Raw genomic sequence first — 23,423 nt, 5'->3', positions numbered from 1 at the left:
TACAGGGCGTGTAGGTGGGTACAGTACAGGGGTTACTGGGCAGAGCTCTGTCTCCCATCCATGCACTGTACACAGCCTAGACACAGTCACTAAGATCTCTAGCTCCCCACAGAACACACGGACATTTGGAGCTGAAATTTGATTCTCTTACACATACAGTAACCTGAACGTGCACAGTGTACAGCTGGCTCCTGCGTTTAGTTCTGACCTGTGGAATCCATGGTCAGAAAGGCAGCTCAGTTGCGGCAGCCAACTCTACACTGTGCACATCGTAGCTGTGTGTAATGGAATCGGATGGGAAGGAGGAACTCACAGTGCCTGTGCTCAAGCTGTGTGCCATGCAGTGATGGGAGACTGTAGGAATTGTGGGGGGCTTTTAGGGAGTGCAGCTGGCTGAACTGGGGGGCAGCCCCCTAGATACTGCCCCGATCCCTGCTGTTCTAATCTCCTGTTCATCCCATTTGATCGGAGCAATACACACCCCGCCCACACAATCAGCAAGTGCAAGAAGAGCACTGGAAATTGGGGGGGGGGAGGGTAGGACTGAACAGCAGGGTCCCCCCATGCACCTGGAGCCCCTGGGTACAGCCCAGGTTGGTCTGTGCATTAACACAGCCCTGAGCAGTGTTTATTTAGCAAAATTTAGTCTGCCTGCAGTTCAGCTTTAATGTGTGAGAATCAATTATTGTTATAAGAATTCATGTAATCACTGTAGAATCCTTTTTTTGGGGACCACTGAGGGACATGGGAAGTCTTAAACCTTCAGATCTGAATACCACCTACAGGATGGGACACTGGCAAACAAAAGGAACTGTAGCCAGCTCATGTAAACATCTATTGCTTGCATGTCTCAGTTGTGTAGCACAGCAGTAACAGGAGCATGACTGGTAGACTGAGCCTTGACTTGAAATTGAGGGGACCCAAGCAATGGGATCATTAGCTTGATTGATGATCTAAGTCTCCAAGAAATGGTGGAACTAGGAGTGGAGGTGCCCTTTCGGGGTCCATCCAGACTGACAAAGAATCCACCTTGTGTCATGATATTCAAACAGTATGTAAAGACTACCAAGGAAAGGAAGGAAGGAAGGTGTGGGCCTGAAAAGCACCTTCTACCTATACATGACAAATCTGCCAGCTCAAACACTTGCAAATCCAAGGTAATAGCAACTGGGAAAATTGGCATGTCATGATGTGCAGAGAAAAGGATTGTCTCCAAAAAGTTAAAAGTGGGGCTTCTGAAGGCACTAAAATTACCAAATAAAAATCCCAAAGTGGCTGGGATTTGACAGGGGTAGTCATGCGGAAGACTCCTTGCAGAAATGTCTAAAAGTCGGATGCCAATGGACTGTCTGACATCAAAGCCCCACACCATCTAGGTAGCGGGTGGGCAGAGTGTCTGACTGCCATCTAAGTGAAGGTAGTAGCTCAAGATATCGTCTAAAAAGCGAAAAAAAAAAAAAAATTGCTAAAAAAGTAGGTTAATTCTTAAAACAGAGGAGCTGAGAAAATACCTCCATCCTTCTAGTACAGTAGAAAAAGGCATGCTTGGTAGTAGAAGGGGTTATGCCTTGGGCTAGCCCACAGTTTTTTTTTTCTTTACCAGTGTCCAATTTTCAGGTATGCAGCAGTATAACCTGAAGGTTTAAGACTTTGTGTCCCTTAATGGATGATAAAGGAAAACAGTTACACACATAATGAATGTATACACAAGGCCTTAACAGATCATAACACAGTCACCCTAATCCAAGCTGGCCGATCCATTCCAACACCTAATGCAGCTTCAACAAACTATGGGTTAAAAATATCAATAAACACAAAATGTGAAGGAAAGCATTTCCTTCATGGGTTGTAGCAAAATAAGCCGACGCTACAGGGCTTATTCACTGTACTGACATCACAAGGTTATTCACTTCTACCACAAAAAAGGATCTACTGTTTGGCTTGAGGATTCCACAAAGCAGGCCTTCACTGTATGATAATACAACAACCCTTTCCTCAGTATTTATCATCCTGTCAAGATATTTAGAGGATTTAGGTTGCCTACAGTATGTATTTAGTGCTCTTTTGTGTGAGGCCTTTCAAATGTTCCCTCAATCGGCATCACTTCAACAGCATGTCAGTCTATGCAACACAGAGCAGCTCCATAAAAACATACCAGCTGCTTCCCTCTGATAACTGCCATGTGCACATTTTTAAGGGAGCCATCATCATCTTCAAAAACTTCCGCCGACCACAAAGCACAGTTAACATGTGTCCACTCATCTTGTCCAATGTAAAGCAGGCGTCCAGCATCCTACAAAAAAAAAAAAAAAAACATTACCATTAAAAAGGAAACCTTTCCTGACAAACACTAAAATTCAAATTATGTGAAAGCCAGCTGACTGGCTACCAATGTATCATCTTGAAAGAAGTTTGCACCCCTAACACAGAACAAGTACACACACAAAAAAAAAAGAAAAAAAAAAGGTCTTGGGATTTCACGGTATGCATACTTGTTTTAAAGAATGTTACCCCGACATTTCATATTCCTCATATACAGTACGGTGCAAAAAGATTTAGGCAGGTGTGAAAAATGCTGTGAATATTTTCAGAAATAGAAATGTTAATAGTTGATTTTTTATCAACAAAGTGCAAAGTAAAGGAACAGAATAGAAATCCAAATCAAAATTTGTTGTGCCCACCCTTTGTTTCAAAACAGCATAAATTCTTCAATTCTTCTCGGTACACTTGCACACAGATTTTGACCTGATAGTTTATGTAGGCCACTGTTATGGTACTGTCTTCACTGCACCCTTCCTGGGTGACCTCTCAAAAGGAAGAATGGGGCCCAGCTGAATGTGAAAAAAATAAAAATAAATGCTGGCAAAAAAGAAACTGCGAAAAAAAAAAGAAAAAAGCGTGGCCCCCCACGCCAAAATGAATGTCTGCAGGCAGGGGGCTTATCAGAATCTGGAAGCCCCCTTTAACAACGGGGCCCCTAGATACCAGCCTCTGCCCCTATGTGAATGGGTATTGGGTTCCCATTTACCCCAAAAGTCCATTATTAAAAAAATAGCTCCAAGCTCCTGGTTACCCACTAAGGTTGTAGGGGGGGGGGGGGGGGTTAAACTGCTGCATGCAACAAATGCATAGGTTTGAACCCAGGGTTAATCTGATGACAATCAGTTTCAGAATGTAATGGGGTGTCTTAACTCCGAGGACCAGGTATCCAGCACAGTTAAGGAGTTGTAAAGTCACCCTCCAGCCAGTAAGGCTGGCATCCATTGTTGCCACTTTACAGGGCACAGGCAGGAATGATTTGTCTGGCTTGATAGATGCATAGGATGGTCCAGATAATGGATTTGTTTGTCATACAGTGTAAGAATGTTGAGTTGAAGCGACCTGGAGTGAAATTTGGGGACTGCATTAAAAGAAGGCTACTTTAAAGCCCAGAACCCTCATATGCAGAAGCAAATGAGTACCCTTTGTATCTGATAGTCCACGTGAAGGACGAAAAGAGACACAACGGGGAACTCCCAATCCTATTTGCAAGATCCTCGTCCAGGTTCTCAGGCTCAGTGTGTCCTTACATACTACAGCAGAAAAAGTAAAAGGATGGAGCCGAAAACTCTGTAGTCCATATAGTGATTTTAATAGTTGGTTACAAAAAGTAACAAGCAAAGCAGCTGACGCGTTTCAGAAACAGCCTTAGTCATAGCATTCTACAACCAAGGCTGTTGCCGAAATGTGTCAGCTACTTTGCTTGTAATTTTTTGTAACAAACTATTAAAATCGCTATATGGACTACAGAGTTGCCGGCTCCATCCTTTTACTTGTTTCCACATGAAGGACATTAACCACTTCCTGCCCATAGGATGTCAAATAATTTCCTCAGATTGAAAACCACTCAATCCCTTCCACAGGCAGCAGAAGGTGGTCTCGGTTTAATCAGATCCTTTAAAAGCTAGAGGAGATATATGGGGTCTAACAGACCCCAGATCTCTCTACAAAACAGGACCTGTCACAGCCCATGCTATTACAGTAGATGTTGTTCATCCCTTGATAGCAATAAAGTTGATTAAAAAATAAGGTATGGTGTTAAAAAGTAAATTTGAATAAAATAAATAATAGAATAATAAAAAAATGTAAAGCACCCCCATCAGGTCCCTTCCTCTCTGCTGTCTGAGACATTTGACCTGTTGATATAGCAATCCCAGTTCTCTCAGAGGGCATTATGCAAATGCCAACTGTGCATTGGTTACCCTCGAAGACCTCTAAGGCTGCCAGTGACCTTAAAACCCCCAGCAGGTTTGCTCATGTAACCCTGGAGGCGTAGCTGCTATGCTGACAATGGCAAGGAAAAGAGAGGGCTGCAAATGCGCCCCCCTTAATTGTGGTATGAACGTTGGGTGTATCACTGCCCCTATCGCTGCTACCAAAGTTACATGAGGTGGGCAATATGGCTGACACAATGAAACCCTGTGATGTCATTATCTTGTACTAGTTTTATAAAGTGCAGAGGGAGCACAGCGCCACCTCCGCATTTGTCACCTGGGAGACCACTTTTGTAGCACATAGGACAGCAGTAGCATGCAACAACACAGTGCGCCATCAAGGCACTACAGTGAAAACAACCGCTGGCAAGAAAACTGAAGTCCTGCCTATGGGGGAGAGGTTGTGCCTAGGGGAGGAAGGAGGTAAGAGGAGAGGTAGGAGGACATCCTGTCTTTTTGTTGGCCAGTGTCCAACCACCTGTAGATGGCAGTACAATAAAGAAAATTTAGGTACAACTAAAAGCAAAACATTTTTTTTTTCATTTTGGGCAGAGTAGAAATGGATTTGTACACTTGTCAGTTTTTATTGAGGTCTGTGCCCCCTTGTGGGAGATTCACCATCTTTATTTGTCCTGTTTACAATTATCATTGAAAGTGAAAGTAAAACATTTCCAGAAAATAGGGGGAAAAGGGGAAATATTCCAACAGGGACACTAGTTCTGGTGACCTAGGGGTCCCCAAGGGAATTCATTAATCTGCAGGGATTTCCTCTCACCTCCTGTTGTGGCCAGAAAGTGGAAACAAAATCTCCCCAAAGGGACACAGAGGGCAAAAAAACACTGACAGGGATTATGACCCTTCCTTATTGTATGCAAAATGAAAAAAAAAAAAAAAAAAAGAAATATAGGATTTTTTTGTACTCACCTTAAAATTATTTTCTCTGTAATTCACCAACTGACACAGCTTCTTCTCTTTAGACCATTGGGACATCCCCAAGCAATGCCAAAATGAGGGTTGGGAAAACAGCATAAAACTTCATCCACAATGGCATGTGGGAGCTAGTACAAACTTTACCCACAAAAAAAACTACAGTGCATGGAAAAACCACCACAAAAAAAAAACAGGGTGCTCCTCAACGGAGAAGCACTACCCTCAAACCACACCAAAAACTGCGGTAACGAATGCAACAGTGCATTAACTTAAAGGTACTGCATTTTTACTAAAAAAAACAGGGGAAAAAAAAGGAAAAATTGCATATGCAATTGCAACTATACAGCCGCCTGCAAAACTTTGCGGCCAAAACAGGCATCAGCCGATGCACTGACGTCTGCCTTGTAGAACTTTGTAAACGTGTCGCCGCATTACACACTTGAGCAATAGGCGCTTGATGTCGGAAGGTCCAAGAATTTCCGATTGCCCTCATGGAGTGGGCCGTGACCAGAAAGGGGGGCACCTGCCCATTCAAGGCTTAGGCTTGTACTACAATCTGTCTGATCCACCTGGAAATGGAGGCCGACGAGACCACCATGCCTTTCTGTGGACCAGCCACCGAAACAAACAGTGAATCTGACGTCCGGAAGGGAACCGTGGCAGACAAATACACCTTCAGGGCCCAAACCACGACCAGAGCATAAAGTGCCACCTCCTTAGGATGTGTCAATTTAGGACACAGCGATGGTAACACAATGTCCTCATTGATGTGAAACACTGAGACTACCTTCGGCAGGAACGACGGTTGCGGACGCAACACCACCTAATCCTTGTGGATAACCAGATAGAGAGGACTTGCAGGACAAGGCCGCCAGTTCTGAAACCCTCCTGGCTGATGTAATGGCCACTAGAAAACCCACTTTCCGGGAAAGAGTCAACAGGGGAAACTCTCTGATATTTTCAAATGGCGGTTTCTGAAGCGCCGATAATACCAGGTTCAGATCCCACAGGAGTAACAGTGGAAACACCGGAGGGACTACCCCTTGAGCAAAAGTACTCACTATAGAGTGAGATGCCAGGGGTTGCTAAAAAAAGGACAGCTAAAGCTGATATTTGTCCTTTAATGGTGCTTAACGCCAATTTCTGGTACACCCCTTGCTGAAGAAACAGCAAGATCCTGGATATAGAAAAGGAGCGCGGATGCCATCCTTTCTACTCACACAAGGAGATGCAGGCCTTCCAGGTACGAAGATATATCTTCTGAGCAGAAGATTTCTGTGCTCTCAACATAGTTGGGATCACCAAGTCCGACAGACCCCGATTCCTCAACACCTGGCTCTCAATAGCCATGCCATTAAAACCAGCGATGGTAAAGCAGAATGGAGAATCGGACCTTGAGACAGAAGGTCCTCTCGCACCGGCAGTCGCCAGGGAGTGTCTGCCACCAGGTGCACTAGGTCTGCATACCAAGGACGTTGAGGCCAATCTGGGGCAACCAGTATTACTGGGATCCCCTCGGCTTCCACTCTGCGAAGCAGACACGGTAACAGTTTCAGTGGAGGAAAGACATAGATCAGCGGGTACTGATCCCACGGAGCCACCAGCGCATCTGACGCGTCTGCCCGCGGATCTCTAGTCCTGGACACGAATATCGGCACCTTCCGATTGAGATGGGGGGCCAGAAGATCCACGTCTGGTGTGCCCCACCACAGGCACAGTAGCCTGAACACCTCTGGATGCAACGCCCATTCTCCTGGGTCCAGCATCTGACAACTTAGTTAGTCAGCCGGGCCAGTTCTCAAACACCAGGGATGTAAATGATCCCCCGGGGCCAGTACATGTCGCTCTGCCCACCGAAGTATGTGAGCGACCTCCCGTGCGGCGGCCGAGCTTCTTGTTCCTCCTTGGTGATTTACGTATGCCACAGCAGTGGCGTTGTCTGACTGGATCCTGATCGGAAGCCATTGCAGTCTCATTGACCATGTGGAGAGGCATAGCCTGATCGCTCTCAGTTTAAGCAGATTGATCGGCAACTTGGATTCTTCCGTCGACCAGAGGCCCTGAGTCGACTGAACTCCTATCACTCTCCCCCAGCCGAATAGGCTGGCGTCCGTTGCGATCACCGTCCCTTTCAGAGGTAGGAACGACTTCCCGGACTGAAGCACCGGGGACCTCAGCCACCAGATCAGGGAACCCCTGACTAACTGGCTCACTTGGATCTGTCGATCCAGGGACAACGGAGATCTGTCCCACTTTGTCAAGATCTCCTTCTGCAGGACTCTGGTGTGGAACTGGGCATATGGTACTGCCTCGAAAGAGGCCACCACGAGTCCCAGGACTCACATGCAGACGCGCAGCGACAACCACTTGCTGTTCATCAGCAGTTTTACCGCAGCTCTGAGAGTCTGCAGCTTGTCTGAAGGGAGAAACACCCGCTTCAACAGCCACCCAAATTATAGCAGGGTCAGCATGGCGATCGCCACATCCTCATCTAACTCTGAGGTGGAAGAAGCTCTCAGAAGGAGATCATCTAGGTAGCCCACGATCGCGATCTTGCGTTGCTGTAGCAACACCAACACAGGAGCCAATACCTTGGTAAAGACTCGGGGGCTGATACCAAACCAAAAGGGAGAGCCACAAACTGGTAGTGGGCTTTCCCGACTGCAATCGCAGAAACTTTTGATGCCAGAGGCATATGGGTATGTGCAGGTATGCATCCTAGATGTCTAAGGATGCCAGGGAGTCCCCTTGATGGAGTGAAGCGACTACTGAGTGAACTTATTCCATTCTGCACTTTCACAAGATGATTGAGGGCTTTTAGATCCAAGATTGGACGTACCCCATTCCTTCTTGGGAACTACAAACAGGTTTGAGTAGAACCCCTGAAAATTTTCCCATTCCGGAACAGGTACAATCACCCCGTGATTCAGCTGGTCCCCTACTACCCCCAAGATGGCCTCCCGACGAGCAGGAAGAATGGGTATGCTGGAGGGGAAGAATCTGTTTTGCGGCCAAGAGAGGAAATCTATCTTGTAGCCATAGGAAATCAGATTGCAGACCCATTGGTCAGACAGTCAAGAGGACCACTGGGCTGCAAACTCCTGAAGGCGACCCCCCATCCGAGTCATGGGTGGGGGCAAACCTTCATGCGGTAGCAATTTTGTTTGCAGGCTTGTTAGCCTTGCGGTTCCAGAGACGTTTCTGCCCTTCCGTGGTCATTTTGTCGGCTGGGGATGTTTAGCCCAAGCTCCGGGCGGACGAAAAAGCCATTTGTGAGCGGAAAAAGAGGGCCCTTGCCTACGGCATGGCTCCTTAGCCTTCCTGGCTTGCGGGAGTAGAGTACTCTTACCACCTGTGGCATTCTTAATAATGTCATCCAAATAGGCTCCAGAAAGCCGGTTTCCAAGGAAGGGAAGATCCGTCAGGGCTTTTTTGGATGCCTGGTCAGCAGGCCAGCATTTTAACCAAATCAGGCACCTCAGCACCACTGCTGACACTGAAGCCCTGGATAACAGGGGGAAGGTATGCACTAGTTGGTCTGCTAGTTCCACACAAACAGGAGAAGCCTGCTGTTCTCCCAATTCGCAGTGCAACAGCTTTGCCCACTGAGTTAGTGTCTGCGACACAAGTGTGGATACCAGTACTGGTCGCATGTTTGACCCCACAACCGTAAACAAGGAACGAGCCACTGCCTCGGCCTTCCTGTCCGCGGGATCCTTAAATGCAGGAGTCCCCTCTACCGGGATCATGGTCACTTTGTTTAACCTGGATACTGGGCGATCCACGACCGGAGGAGCCGACTACTCCTCTCCTCAAAGGAGCAACGCACCGCCATGTATTTGGGGACCAAAAGGTCTGTTGCAGTTGACCCCATTCCTTGTAAATGAACTTGTCAAAATAAGTCAGATACGGGAACACCTTAGGTGAATAGCTGGCTTATGGGACCCAAAGAGGGATCTGCTGGCTCCTGAATCTTCAGGGTATCATGTACAGCTGTGATAAGTGCTCCAACAAGCGCTTTGTCGCACACGGACCCGGACGGGTACTCATCCTCACTTTCCAAACGGTCCTGGCCAGTGTCATCTGAAATGACAGAGCAGGGGTCACCAGCCTCAGCAGGGCCAGAGTCTGCGTCAGAGCTCTCCCCAGAGGAGGGGGGGGGCACTTTTTAGCACCTCACGCCCATGTACCGCCTCTGTCTTGGCAACAAACAAATTGAGGACCGCTTACAAGGCGTTCAAAGGCACCACGCATTCCGCAGGCGAACCAGCTGCAATTGCCTGGACTTCGGGGGAAGAAACACCATTTTCTGAAGCCATGCTGACCCTACCCTGTCTGCTACCCGACGGGGACTTAGGACAGTGACAGTCCCACTCTCCTTACTGCTGCTGGCTGAGGGGCTCTTTCCGGCGGCAGAACTTACCACCCTGAAGGGTTCTGCGCTATCCAGCAAGTAGTGCCTGTGGTCTCTTTTGGCTCCCATGTGCAGAGGGATCCGCTCTTTCAGTGGAAGCTGCTGCTAATGGCGCTGAAACCGCTCTGCAAGTGCTCAGGCCCAAAGGAAATGGGCGCACAGCATCCAGTATAAGGACATAAAATACTGGGAATATGGTCGCCAGAGCACCGGGACACATGCTGCCACTAGAGAAAGCTGAAAAATGTGTTCAGGCTTCTAGAGAATGGCCGCCAGCGTCTAGTATAAAGACAAATCACAGGGAAAATTGCCGCCGAAGCACAGGAGAGCATGCTTTCCCTTGCCCACACCTAAGATGGCCGCTGATGCTGAAACCATGAGGGACAGAGCTGAACAAATGGCCGTGATCAGCGTTGCAAGGGACACAGGCATAGCCTCACAGACACCTCCAGGGACATGAGAAACAGGACTCAGGACACAGCCAGCCAGCGCAGCCCCCCCCCCCACAGGTGAGAGCTCCCTCCTGGAGAATCCCTGTACAGACACACAAACCCCGCTCAGCAGCCACATGCAGCATCCCCCATAGGGGGGGGGAGGGAAGATAGGGACAGAGAGAGAAGAGAGGGAGGTGAGGGACCCCCCGAATCGACCTCCCAGGGAATGCCCAGCTGCTCAGCCCCACCGAGGCAGGGAGAGCTGTACTTACCAGTCCTGAAGAGCTGGGAGACATTCCATTACAGACCCACTCTCTGATCAGTACAGGGTGGCTGCTGGCCTCGGCACACTGTGACGCAGACATCAGTAGCCCGGTCATATGTGCGCCCCGGAGCATAAAAGCTCACCGACCACCTCTGGAGCTGAGGTTTTGTCGTGGCCGACCCAGCTCGGAGCTCTTGTCTGCACACGCTCGATGGCCAGGCTGGGGAGACTACAAGGATAAGGGTATCCAGCCTGTCACCCAGCCAGCTGTTGAAAGCAGATCACAGGATCTATAATATTGCGCAAAAAGCCAAGCTTCTGCAGAAAAGAAGACGGACCGATGGGGGTAGCATGCTGAGGGGTTGTTACCTAAGGGACCACCCCTTGGGCGGAACTAGAAAGTTCTACTTTTACTCTCACATGTTAACATGTAATGCCTAGTCTTCTCCTAAAGGTTGCATAACAACCCAATGGTCTAAAGAGAAGAAGCTGTGTAAGTCGGTGAATATAAGAGAAAAAAGGTTTTGCTTATAGTGCTACTCTAATAGTGCATGTCTATCTATATATTATCACACACATAACAAATACACATTAATAATACAGAACAACAGACTCCCTAAGCAAAATGGGTCAGCTGAAAAGCCCAGCAGATGCTCAGTGCCTGAAGGTTGCAGTGTCTGCTTGATGGAGTCAACTGACTATGGGTGAATAAACCCCTAATCAAAAAAAAACAAAAACAAAAAAACACCTCCAGAAATGTCCTAGAAATAGAACATGTTTTAAACCTCTCCAACGGAATCAATTCCTATTGGGAAAACTGTTCGTCTGTATGCTGTTCCGACAGACCAAAAACAACGCAAGGGCAGCTATTGGCTACTGGCTATTTAACTTACTTTTTCAAGTCCCGTCGTACTGCCAGTTTATTCTGACGGAAAAAACGGTCAAGTGTAAGCAGCATAAGAACAAGCAGCAAATCATAAGTCAGACCTCCTTAGCTACATTGAAGTTACTGAAACAAGAGGCTACATACAGTATAACAGGCCAGCAAAAAAGCCTTTTTTTGTTAAGTGGAGAGCACAATAATGGCAGTATGCCATTATTACTTATATACTTATATAACAAAGGTGCTGTGTTCTTGAGGTGAAAAGGTAGCCAATAAGTGACACTTACATTAGCATGGTCATCCCCAAACTTTAAACACAGGGCGCACTGGCGATTATCTTCAACACCAGGCGGTGGTAACGATTCCGGGCTATCTTCTCTACCTTGGTCTGCAGGTTCAAAAACAGAAACCAAAAAACATTTTTGAAAATGAAAATCGCACTGAATGTAAAAACTATTCATTTATTACAGGTATTTAAATAGCATTGACAATTTTCGCAGCGCTTCAAACACATATTAACATTCACAACAGTACCTGTCCTTAAGGAACTTATAATCTAAGGCCCCTAACGTACAATTATAGATAAACATACTACGGTCAATTTAGACAGGAGTCAATTAACCTACAACCATGTCTTTGGATTGTGGGAGGGAACTGGAATACCTAGAGGAAATCCACACAAGCACAGGGAGAACATGCAAAATCCATGCAGCTAGTGTCATGGTTGGGATACAAATGGATTGCCAAGCAGATGTGAAACTAACCAGTAAGCCAATGTACTGCCCATTTAGAGCAACTATTGCAAAAAACATTTTGTACAAACTGAGGATCTGTGCTTAAAGGACTTTATTACTTGCTTGAATCCCTTTCTAGTTTGTGCAGCTAAGCTATCAGCAGCAGTGATTTGGCACTGATTGCTTTAAGGGCTCATGCAAACTGCAGCTCAAAGAAGCTGCTCCTACAGGCTTTTGAGTTTTTTTGAGTTTTATTTTTCTCTGCCTGGAAACTCCCTTCCATGTTAGTCAATGTGGCCATGCACACTATGGCTTTTTCATGCGTTTACAGGCATATGCTCTTACAGGCAGAAAACACTCCAACAAATGCGTTTTTGAGAGGAGCTTTAGAGTAGAAAAGAAACCCAAGTGCCCAAAAATGTGCAAAAGAGTGTGGAAAAGCTCAAAGAAACTTGAAAATCCACAAAAAATTCATAAATAAATAATTAATAAAAAGGAACTAAGGCGAGGGTTTGTGAAAAAAAAATGCTAATGTTAAAAAAAGCACAAAGAAGCTCATTAAAAATGTGCAAAGGAGCATAAAATAGAAATGCTTCTTCAAGCTTTTAGGCAGAGAAATAAAAGCTCAAATACCTGTAAAAGCAGCTTTTTTTTGAGCTGCGGTGTGCATGAGCCAGCTACATTCACACCTGTGAAGTGCTTGGAACAGGTGTAAAATTGCATTTACTGTTAATGGCACCCTAAATGTGGAAAACAAGGAGGCAAAACAAGAAAAGCTCAAAAAAATAATTGAGCTATTTTGCCGCTTTTATTGCATGTAGAGCAGCCTTTTAAAATGAACAGGCTGCCATATGTACAAAGCGTGAACAAGTGCACATGTGCAAAGTGCTACATAGTGTGAATGAGGCCTTACAGCTTGTGACAGTGTCAGTGATTGCAAAAACTTCAACAAAAACTCTGTCAGAGCTATGCACCATAAGAAGCTGCAAGTATATGCTGTGATGATGGGAAGTAGGGGACCAGATTGTTAAATGACTTAAATAAAAAAAAAGGGGGGGGGGGAGATATCCTCAATGGACACACTACTACTACTACATAAAAATTAATGCAAGGAATACATTAAAGTAAAAAAATGTTTAGGCTTCATAACCACTAAGTACAAGTAAATGAACTGCAGAAAAAAAATATTTAGATTACTTATACAGGAATTTATATAGCGCCAATAATTGTTACAGCTATTTAAATGTTTTACGTTCATATCAATCTTTTCTCTCAAGAAAATTTATAATCTAAAGGCCACACCGCACAAAAAATAATGTACAAACCTATTGTAGCTGGGACTGGCGAGTGTATAGGCTGTGGTGATGCTGGGTCTTCAGGACATCTGGGTTTAGGGGCTGGAATTATTTTTTTCATTAGAGTTGATTGCACAGCCAGACTGTTCTCCCTTTCTTGCCACTGAGCATAGTTATGATCCAGAGATGGCGGTAGGACTGCATTGGGTAACATGCTGTTACTGTGGTCAACAAAAAGTCAAGTTTTAAAATCAGCAAACTACTGAAAGTCTATACAATACTTTATTTATATTAAGAAGCTAAAAAAATAAAAAAAATAAAAATACACATTTACCGTACTTGTGAAAATGTAAAATAAAGTATATTCCTATATATAAACTATTTTACGAAGAATTAAAGTTACAGTGATGTAAAAGTAAAACCTCCATGAAAAAGGTTTTAAATGTTAGGCCATAACTTAAGAGACATGCAAAAAAAAAAATGTGACTGTCAACTTTGTGAATTCACTCCCAAAATCTGATCAGGTACTAATCTGCCTGAATCTAAAACTGCCATTTTAAAAACTAATTTCTTTATAGAGTGAAATTTCTTTTATTTTGACTTGCCTGTAAATTCGATATCTTTGAATACATTACAGGACACAGGCGTGATATTATCTAACTATTCATTTAGGCTCTGGGTCATACTTTGGTACCGTCATGTGATTGAACATTGGCAACGTTTTTAAAGACAGGCCCCCTCGGTGCCCCTACAAAACCTACACCACTCAGTTTTGCAAAAAACAAACAAACCACAGGAACACAGGGGAGGGTGTCCTGTACTGTCCTCAAAGATATGGAATTTACAGTCAAGAAAAAAATTCCTTTTATCTTAATCATACAGCACTGGAAAAGGCTTGGTATTCATAGATCCTGGAACACACCCAAGCAATGAATAAAAAGAGTAGGCAACAACAAGGCAAACAGAACTATGTCAACTTGCAACGGTCCACAAACCAAGATCAAAATGCTGCTTTGCGGGCAAAATCTACACCTGCGGACCACTGGGAGTCAACCTGATAGAACTTTCAGAAGGTATGTACAGAAGACCAGGTAGTCTTAAAAATCTAGGCAGAGGCTTGATGTTGAAATTTAGAGGAAATTCCTTCTGATCTGGTAGAGTGAGCATATACTAGTGAAGGAGGTGTTTTGTCCTTTAGTGTGTAAGCTCTTGATCTTAGTTGTCTTATCCCCCTAGTGAAGGCAGATCTTGAAGCAAGATGTACCTTGCAAAGCCCTGAGGGTAGTACAATTGGGGAAACCATCTTTCTGACAGAAGCGTTAGCTTTGATTTAAACTGTGATAGCTCTGACCACGTCCAGACAGTGAACTCCTTTGGGTGCTTTGGAGTAGAGCGCCCAAGTAGGACTATGTCTTTATTGAAGCGGAAGGCTGAGACCACCTTAGGAAGAAAAGAAGGTCTAGGGCATAAGAATACTTTGTCCTTGTGAAGAATGAGAGATGGCTCCTTACAAGGGAGCCCCTAAGTTAGAGGCACATCTGACAGACATAATTGCCACCAAGAAGGCTACCTTTCAGGAGAGATCATCCAAGGGAAGCTTCCTAATGGGTTCAATGGGTGGTTTCTGCAGGGGAGAGAGAAAACCATATCAAGGTCCCAAGTAAGCACAGGGTGCTGTAATGGTGGACCGATATAAGAGACACCAACAATAAAGGTATTTACAAAGAAAAGAAAATCCATGTTTTTTGGAAAAAAATGGACAAGGCCGAAACCCTTAGAGTACGTAATGCCAAGTTCTTGTCAAGTCCCTGTTGTAGGAAGGCTGGAATGCAAGGGACAGAGTAGTCTTTGGGATTGAAATGCCCGTGTTCGTACCATGCAAAGGATGGGGGATTTCTAGATTCAATAGTCTTTCTTGAAGTGGCATTCCTTGCTTGAAACAATGTGGAATGGAAGACTCAAACTCTCAGAGGGTCCCTGAGACAGCAGCTTTGGCCTGTTTGGAAGGGTCCAGAGCTTGTGTCCTAAAAGTCTGAGTATGTCTTTGTGCCAGGTTCTTCTGGGCCTGTTTGGTGCTCTCATTGGAGGTGATAATGACTGTTTTTTTTCTTTTGCTCTATTTTGCGGTTGGAATTCACACTGCAGGAAAGGCATAGATTAGTCTGTACTGAGTTTAGGCAATTAACAGATCATAGGATACCAATGCTAGAGAATTTTTGAACCTGGAAGCCAGAATACCCACATCCAGAGTCTCCCATCTCTGACATATCCGGTTGAAAATGTTGAGTTATATAATGTGAAATCCAAAAGTCCAGACTACTGCACCCCAAAACAATATCCAACTTTATAGTAATCCCATATCCCCACAATAATATGTTCTGCAAGATAATAAAAACAATCAGGCAAATATATAGAAGAAAAAAGGGATCTAGCAAAATCCAGTAAATATAACATTCGCGATCACATCAATATCAAACCGCAAAGGAAAGAAGAGAATCATTCCACATCACTCGAGCCAATGTAAGAAAAATTAAAGAACTTTTAAATGTGCCAACAGGCACCAATGTAGAACCCTCATAAGGGGACACATTCCATCATCATGTCTTATTAGCAAGCAACCAATAGCAGCCGAGCGAAACTGAGAGATTCCCATACACCCAATACAAACCTTTGTGTTCTACAGAAGAGTCAAAAACAATAAAGATCCCAATTCTAGATTCATCATTGGATAATAACCTTCCATAAAGAATTATAATTAATGCAGAATATATATACACTTAAACCGGCACCCTAATTCACACTTTGCATGGGAGAAGAGATGGATCAAGATGGTCTGCAAATATGACTGACCTTGAGCAGCTTTTGGCTGATTTAAGAAAGCGCTAAGGGAGTAGAATTTGGAATTCTATTTTGTACTCCTTGGAAACCACTGACTAAACCCACAGGTCTGGGACATCTGGGACCCAGAGAACGCCAAAAACTGTAACAAGCACCCCCCGCCCCTCATTGCCAGAGGGCTTAGGGCTAGAGAAGGTGGATTTTGTGTTCCAAGTCTTATGCCAAAATAAAAGGATGAATTTTCCCTTATGAAGTTGAAGCCTGGCTAGACTGCTGAGGTGTTCTGCATTTTGAAGAAGTAGAAGCCCATGAAGAGGGTCATTTTTGAACCTTCCTCTGTGGAAGAAGGACCTTTCCTCCTGTGACATCTTTAATGAATTTTTCAAGTGCTTCACCAAAGACATCCTCCTTCAAACAGGCATACATTTGAGGTGTCTTTTACAGGCACACTTTAGCTGACTAAGCTTTCAGCCATACGATTCTGTGCATATGAACAAAAATCAAGAGCCATTCTAGACATATGTCTCAGGATTTGTTCTAGGTGAATGCTTTAATTGCTCAGTCTAAGTGCAGTCCTGGAATACATAATCGTGTTGATTGTTTATTACCCGGTTCGACAATTAGAAATTGCAAGAACAGCTGGTTGCAGAGCTGGGCCTGCCAGAGTAAAGATTGTTTAACGATTCAAACTTTGTCAGTAGAATCTCTAAAGGAAGGAACCTCTAGGTAGAATAATGTGTTTAATGCCGAGACGGCAAGGTCTACTACTGGACAGACCACTTTTCTACTATTGGATAAAGCTCAGCAACGATTCTTGGAAGGGTGAAAATCTTAGATTGACCCAGTCTTCATACATTGCCCATCCTATTTGGTCATGAACAGTGCGTGTTTTGTTAGACATAGCAAATCTCTTAGTAGCCAAAGGGGCATGGCGATATGAAGGGGTATCAAATTCATCAGTGTCTAGGCTTTTGCCACAGCAGAAAGTGAGCACATCAACATTGGCAAGAATATTGCATGAAGCTGTAACATCCTGTGTATAGATACCTGGGGGTGCGAAATCTTCCATGGCGTCCTCTAACATTATCTTCTGTGCCATCCTCATTCCCCTCTACATCTACCTCATCTAGATCAGGCATATCAGGATCCAACAAAGGTAGAGAAGGTGTGGGCGTTGAAGGACCCTGGTACTTTTGCGCTCTGGACAGTGATGGCTGTTTGACTTGGTTGCAAAAAGCTCTACCTTAGGTAGGCCACAAATTGCGTACCTGAGATAGGAGCTGGAATCAGATGCAGAGACTGTTGTTAAAATAGTGTCATGCTTTGGTGCAAGGAAGTATCACTCTGAGCTTTTTGAAGGTTTTCAGCCTTTGGCGGAGCGAATGTTTGCCCGAGCATTTGCTGCAGTTTCCTTGCGCCTGGTGTCCACAATTGATATTGGTGAGGATATTTCCCTGTGGGTTACGCATGGAGTAAGGTGCAAAAATGGGGTGTGTCCAAAAAAGAATATGCAATAACCCGGTGGCGATCACACTGTAGTAAAGTCCTCCTGGTAAAAAGGTGGGCAAAAGCCCCTGAGTACTTTATCAAGGACTCTAGGCAAAGTGGCAGTAAAGTGTGCAAGCTGTGGTATGAGGGAACACCTGGTCATGCACCTGAGATTAAGCTCTGAATGATTACATTTTGGAACCAAGTTTTAAACATTTACACTGCATAAGTGAATAAGTTGCAAACACAATCCTGGTTTCCTGATAGTCAATGTTGATTGAGAGAGTGAGGTTCTGCTGTAAAACTATTTTTAATCTTTATGCTGCTAGCATTTGTAAATAGATAGACATGTATATCATATTTACTTGTTTTAAATTATTATTATTTTTTTTTACTTTTCTTCAGTTACTTCCTGGTCTCCATACCTAGGAAAATTATGTAATACATCACAAGAGTCTTCAGGAGGGGAGGAGGGGTTGCCTCAGCTAAGCATACCCTTCTGTCTGCATGCCTGAGCTAAGGGCAGATGGATTCCAGGAATCATCTGCCCTTACTCAAGTTGTCCACAGCCAAAAATACTAAAAAAGAGGGGATTGGGGAAATTGGGACTTTAAGTGAAGCCATGGCTGCACAACCATCATGATATGTGTTTATAATTCTTCTAACATATTTGTGTTTTTAAGCCTACTGACAGTGCAGATGTTATTATCTCAACATATGTATCCAACTATGAGTATGGTGGCCCCTCTTATTTTATCTTGAATATCAATGGTTGTAAACATGTTATTATCATTTATTGCCAAGTTACAGATTGGCACCATGTTATGGGTGCATTTCTGTGTACATGGAATGAATTGTATGTAAACTTGTTTTTACGCATCATTAAATCTTTATTTTCCACCATTCTACTAATTTTTGTCATCCTGAGCTTCATTTAAAGTCCCACTTTCTTCCTTTTTGCACCACCGCTGCTCCCTGCCGCGGTGAAGCTTTTATTTTCACAGCCAAAAATGTCAGGAGGCATTGTTCAAGGCTCCACCCACATAGACGCATTTACAGAGACCTGTGAATGAAAAAAAACTACAAGAACAATCTTCCACCACAGCAGATGTACTTGTGGTTTGAATAGGCTTTGTGTGTGCTACTCAGTATGCTTGTAGTTCATTCATTCTTCCTGTAACTTTGTAACAGAAATGTGCAGGAGCCTGACATTGCACCCACGATCTGCTGATCATGGGTGTAATGCTCTGCCGGCTATAATAAAATAAATAAATAATAATAAAAAAAACTTTTACCTGCAAAAATATGTGCATTATTATTTATTTATTTGTGAGAGATGAACTTAGTTTTTAAACACGTACTAATCAGGATACACATAATAGTGTAAAGCAAAGGAATAGCTTTTTGTGAAAAATAAAAAATTTGTCTTTACATCCAGGAGGCATCCCGCTGGACATTATGGATTCATTGATATGCCTGTTTTTCACTTCCATCTTGTAAGTGTTTTTAACCCTTCCTCGTCATTACAGCATTTTATTACTGCACTTAGAAGCACCTTTCTCTCCTTTGTTTTCCTATAGAGTGTGCTTCCCTCTTCTGAAGTGCTGCTGGCTCACAGTTAAAGAGCCAGTCATGTACTGTTTGGTAAAGTCTCCTTGTTATCCGAAGAGCCCTATTCGCCACACTTAATGATTAAATAGTGTTTTTTAAATACTGCACTTAGTGTGGCGCACCTGTTCTTTCTTCTCTTTGTCATTTCAGAGTGTTTGCTTCTACTCTAAAGGTTGCTGCCTACGGTGCTTCCCTATGAACTTATTTTATCTTATTTGAATGACTTGGACTTATTTTAATTGATTTATTTCAAGCACCATCTATTTTTTTCCTGCACGCCACACTCCTCAATAGATTTTGCTGTGGCACTACAGTAATAGTCAAACAATAGAGAATATAGAATTATTTTTCCCAACATAAGACTTCTAAGTGTTGGCTATATTAAGTGAAATAAAAGTGAAGGTAAAAACGTGACAACTTTTACTCCCCTACATAGTTCTGCCAATCAATTCCCAAGCACTAACACTGTTTAATGAGTGGTTAAAGCTTCAAACCTGAGCAAGCCCTGACATGATCCAACACACATCTCATGCCGCGTACACACGATCAAACAATCCGGTGGAAAAGTCCGGCAAACTCAAGTCCGCCAAACAATCCCCCCGTGTGTAGCCTCCGGCATACTTTTTTGACCCGACAGTACGGCGGACTTAGAATTTCGGTTTGCACAAAAATTTGCACGCCGTACTCGCATTTCGGCGGACGATCCGGCCGTGTGTATGCAAGTCCGCCGTACTTTTGAAATGAGCGGACTTTTTCCGCCCGGAGAAAAGTCCGCTCATTTCGAGCGCGTCTCCAGGTAGGCGGGGCCCGTGAAGGAGACGTCGCTGGCCCCGCCGCCTGGTATGGACTTAAAGGGGAACCCCAACGCCGAAAAAAATCGGCGTGGGGGCCCCCCCAAGTCCACAACAGACCCTTGTCCGAGCACGCTACCCGGCCGGCCAGGAAAGGGGGGCGAGCGAGCGGGCGGTGGTCCGGTCTTCTGTCGCCGCTGCCGCCTTCCGTTCTTCTTCTTCTTCTCCTGGAGATGTTGACTCGACGCTCTCTCCGGCCACAATGCCAGGGACGTGCTGCGCGGCCACTTATATAGGGACAAGGGGCGGTGTCACATGGGTTGGTCACATGGGTTGATGTCACATGGGGACTGTGACATCGTAAGGGGGCGGGGTCACCATGTGACACCAACCCATGTGACATAAAACCATGTGACACCGCCCCTTGTCCCTATATAAGTGGCCGCGCAGCGCGTCCCTGGCATTGTGGCCGGAGAGAGCGTCGAGTCAACAACTCCAGGAGAAGAAGGAGGAGAAGAAGAAGAAGAAGAACGGAAGGCGGCAGCGGCGACAGAAGACCGGGCCACCGCCTGTAAAAGAGCTATAAGAAGGCGCGGTGGCCCGGCAGAAGAACCGAAGAGGCCGGCGGCGAGGAAGAAAGCCGGACTCCTCCGCTAGCAAAAGAGCTACAAGAAGATAGCGGAGGAGTCCGGCGAGAAGACCCCCGAAGACGGAAGACCCCCGGAGCTGTGCAATAAAGTATTTTATGTCGTGTGTTGTGTTTTTTTTTTGTACTTTTATTTTACAGGTGAATGGGTAGGGGTACATTGTACCCCATACTCATTAACATAGGGTGGGGGGCCTGTATCCGGGGGCCCCCTTATTAAAGGGGGCTCCCGGATTCCGATAAGCCCCCCGCCCGCAGACCCCGACAACCAACGGCCAGGGTTGTCGGGAAGAGGCCCTTGTTCTCATCAACATGGGGACAAGGTGCTTTGGGGTGGGGGGGCCGCGCGCCCCCCCCTTCCCCAAGGCAACCCCCATCTTGAGGGCACGCGGCCTGGTACGGCTCAGGAGGGGGGGGGCGCTCGCTCGCCCCCCTTTCCTGGCCGGCCGGGTAGCGTGCTCGGACAAGGGTCTGTTGTGGACTTGGGGGAACCCCCACGCCGATTTTTTTCAGCGTTGGGGGTTCCCCTTTAAGTCCATACCAGTCGGCGGGGCCAGCGACGTCTCCTTCGCGGGCCCCGCCTACCTGGAGACCCGCTCGAAATGAGTGGACTTTCCTCCGCATGTGTGGGCGAGTCCGTTCATTTCTAAAGTACGGCGGACTTAGTACGGCGGCCTTAGAACGCCGTATTAGTCCGCTGAAAAAGTGCCGTGTGTGGGCAAGTAGCCAGTTCGAAAATTCCAACGGACAGTTTGGTGGACGTCCGCCAGACTAAGTACGTCGGACAGACGGCTACATGTGTAAGCGGCTTCACAAACATAGAAGACTGAGAAGGAACAGTTTCAGGAAGGTAAGTATAAGTGGGTCAGGGTGTGCTATGAAGAGACTTTGCCTTAAAAGAGCAATGTGGGAGAGTCAATAACAGGTTTTTATTAGTTCACAAATATCTTAATTTTCCTTTTCCCCTCCCAAAGGCCAATGCTATCGTTATTTAGGCATTAATTTCCTCCAGATCAAGGTCCTCAAAAATAAAATACCCAAAGCTTTAATCCACAACTTACTTGCTGTTCACCTTATTTGGTTCCCAAAAACGAGATTTCTTTACGTTAAACCAAGGGAAAACACGCTCCATTTGCTAGAGAAAATTAAGAAATATTCATATATCAGAACTCAGATAAAATGCATAACACACAACTGATGGTATAGAGAAGGCCCAGGAGGTATAAAATTATGCTTGCAATATTTGATAAACTTATATTTGAATATAAAAATTTAAACAAACAAATAAATAATATTAATATTTACAAACACACACACACACACACACACACACACACACACACTCACACTATATTATCAAAAGTATTAGGACACCTGCCTTTACACGCACATGAACTTTAATGGCATCTCATCAGTCTAAGTCCGTAGAGTTCAATATTGAGTTGGCCCACCCTTTGCAGCTATAACAGCTTCAACTCTTTTGGGAAGGCTGTCCACAAGGTTTAGGAGTGTGTCTATGGGGATGTTTGCCCATTCTTCCAGAAGCACATTTGTGAGGTGAGGTCATGTGGATGAGAAGGCCTGGCTCGCAGTCTCCGCTCTAATTCATCCCAAAGGTGTTCTATCGGGTTAAGGTCAGGAGTACGTGCAGGCCAGTCAAGTTCCTCCACCCCAAACTCACTCATCCATGTCTTTATGGATCTTGCTTTGTGCACTGGTGTGCAGTCATGTTGGAACAGGAAGGGACCATCCCCAAAACGTTCCCACAAGGTTGGGAGCATGAAATTGTCCAAAATGTCTTGGTATGCTGATGCCTTAAATGTTCCCTTCACTGGAACTAAGGGACCAAGCCCAACCCCTAAAAAACAACCTCACACAATAATTCCCTCTCCATCAAATGATTTGGACCAGTTCACAAAGCAACATCCATAAAGACATGGGTGAGCGAGTTTGGGGTGGAAGAACTTGACTGGCCTGCATATAGTCCTGACCTCAACCTGACAGAACACCTTTGAGATGAATCTGACAGCCAGGACTTCTAGTCCAACATCAGTGCCTGACCTCACAAATACGCTTCTGGAAGAATGGTCAAACATTCCCATAGACACACTCCTAAACCTTGTGGACAGCCTTCTCAGAAGAGTTGAAGCTGTTATAGCCATTACATTTCATGTATGTGTAAAGGCAGGCGTCAATACTTTTGGTAATATAGTGTGTATATATATATATATATATATATATATATATATATATATATATATGTGTGTGTGTGTATGTATATATACACACACACATATACATACACACACACAGAGTATATATATATATAACAAACAAACACATATACACATTATGTATTCATTAGAAGTTACAAAAACAACAGAACTTCAGAACTTACTATAAAAGAAGTTTCATCAGAGCACACATGGATCCGTTACTATGATATCATAGGGTTATACTGTGCCTGGACACTAGCAAACAAAAAAGCCCTTGGTCAGCCAGGTATAACCGCTCCCACTGGCAGCATGCTTCAGTTTTGTAGAAAGCAGTATTTTTTAAAGAATAGATTAACACAGAGGGGTTGTATATGTGTTGCTTAATGAACTTCTTAGAAAACGTTTTTTAACAATTCATAAAGGGACAGAGACGTCTGTAAATTTTAATATGTTTAAAATGCCCAGAAGCAGTCCAACTTAGTGGTGGGGAACAGAGCAAATAAAATGCTAACAGGCCCATGTTACACAAAATAAAAATAGAGGGAACCTGCAGCAAGAAGGGCTGCCAAGAGGTCCATACCCCCGAATTGTGCATCGGAAGAAGCATGAAAATCCACCTGATTGA

At 44.8% G+C, this 23,423-nt stretch overlaps 1 protein-coding gene across 1 annotated transcript in view; it reads right to left on the bottom strand.

Annotated features, from left to right (window-relative positions):
- Positions 1-23,423, bottom strand: part of KMT2A (lysine methyltransferase 2A) — a 255,114-nt gene that overhangs the window by 91,765 nt on the left and 139,926 nt on the right. Inside the window, 4 exon segments of the mRNA XM_077456885.1 lie at positions 2,156-2,293; positions 11,467-11,567; positions 13,239-13,429; positions 21,644-21,717. Of these exon segments, the coding sequence (XP_077313011.1) occupies positions 2,156-2,293; positions 11,467-11,567; positions 13,239-13,429; positions 21,644-21,717 (504 nt within the window).

Source organism: Lithobates pipiens, unplaced genomic scaffold (genome assembly GCF_037356315.1).
Source record: "Lithobates pipiens isolate NorthernLeopardFrog02 unplaced genomic scaffold, aLitPip1_a1.2 Scaffold_27, whole genome shotgun sequence".
NCBI lineage: Eukaryota > Metazoa > Chordata > Amphibia > Anura > Ranidae > Lithobates > Lithobates pipiens.
This window is presented reverse-complemented; position numbering and strand designations above follow the sequence as displayed.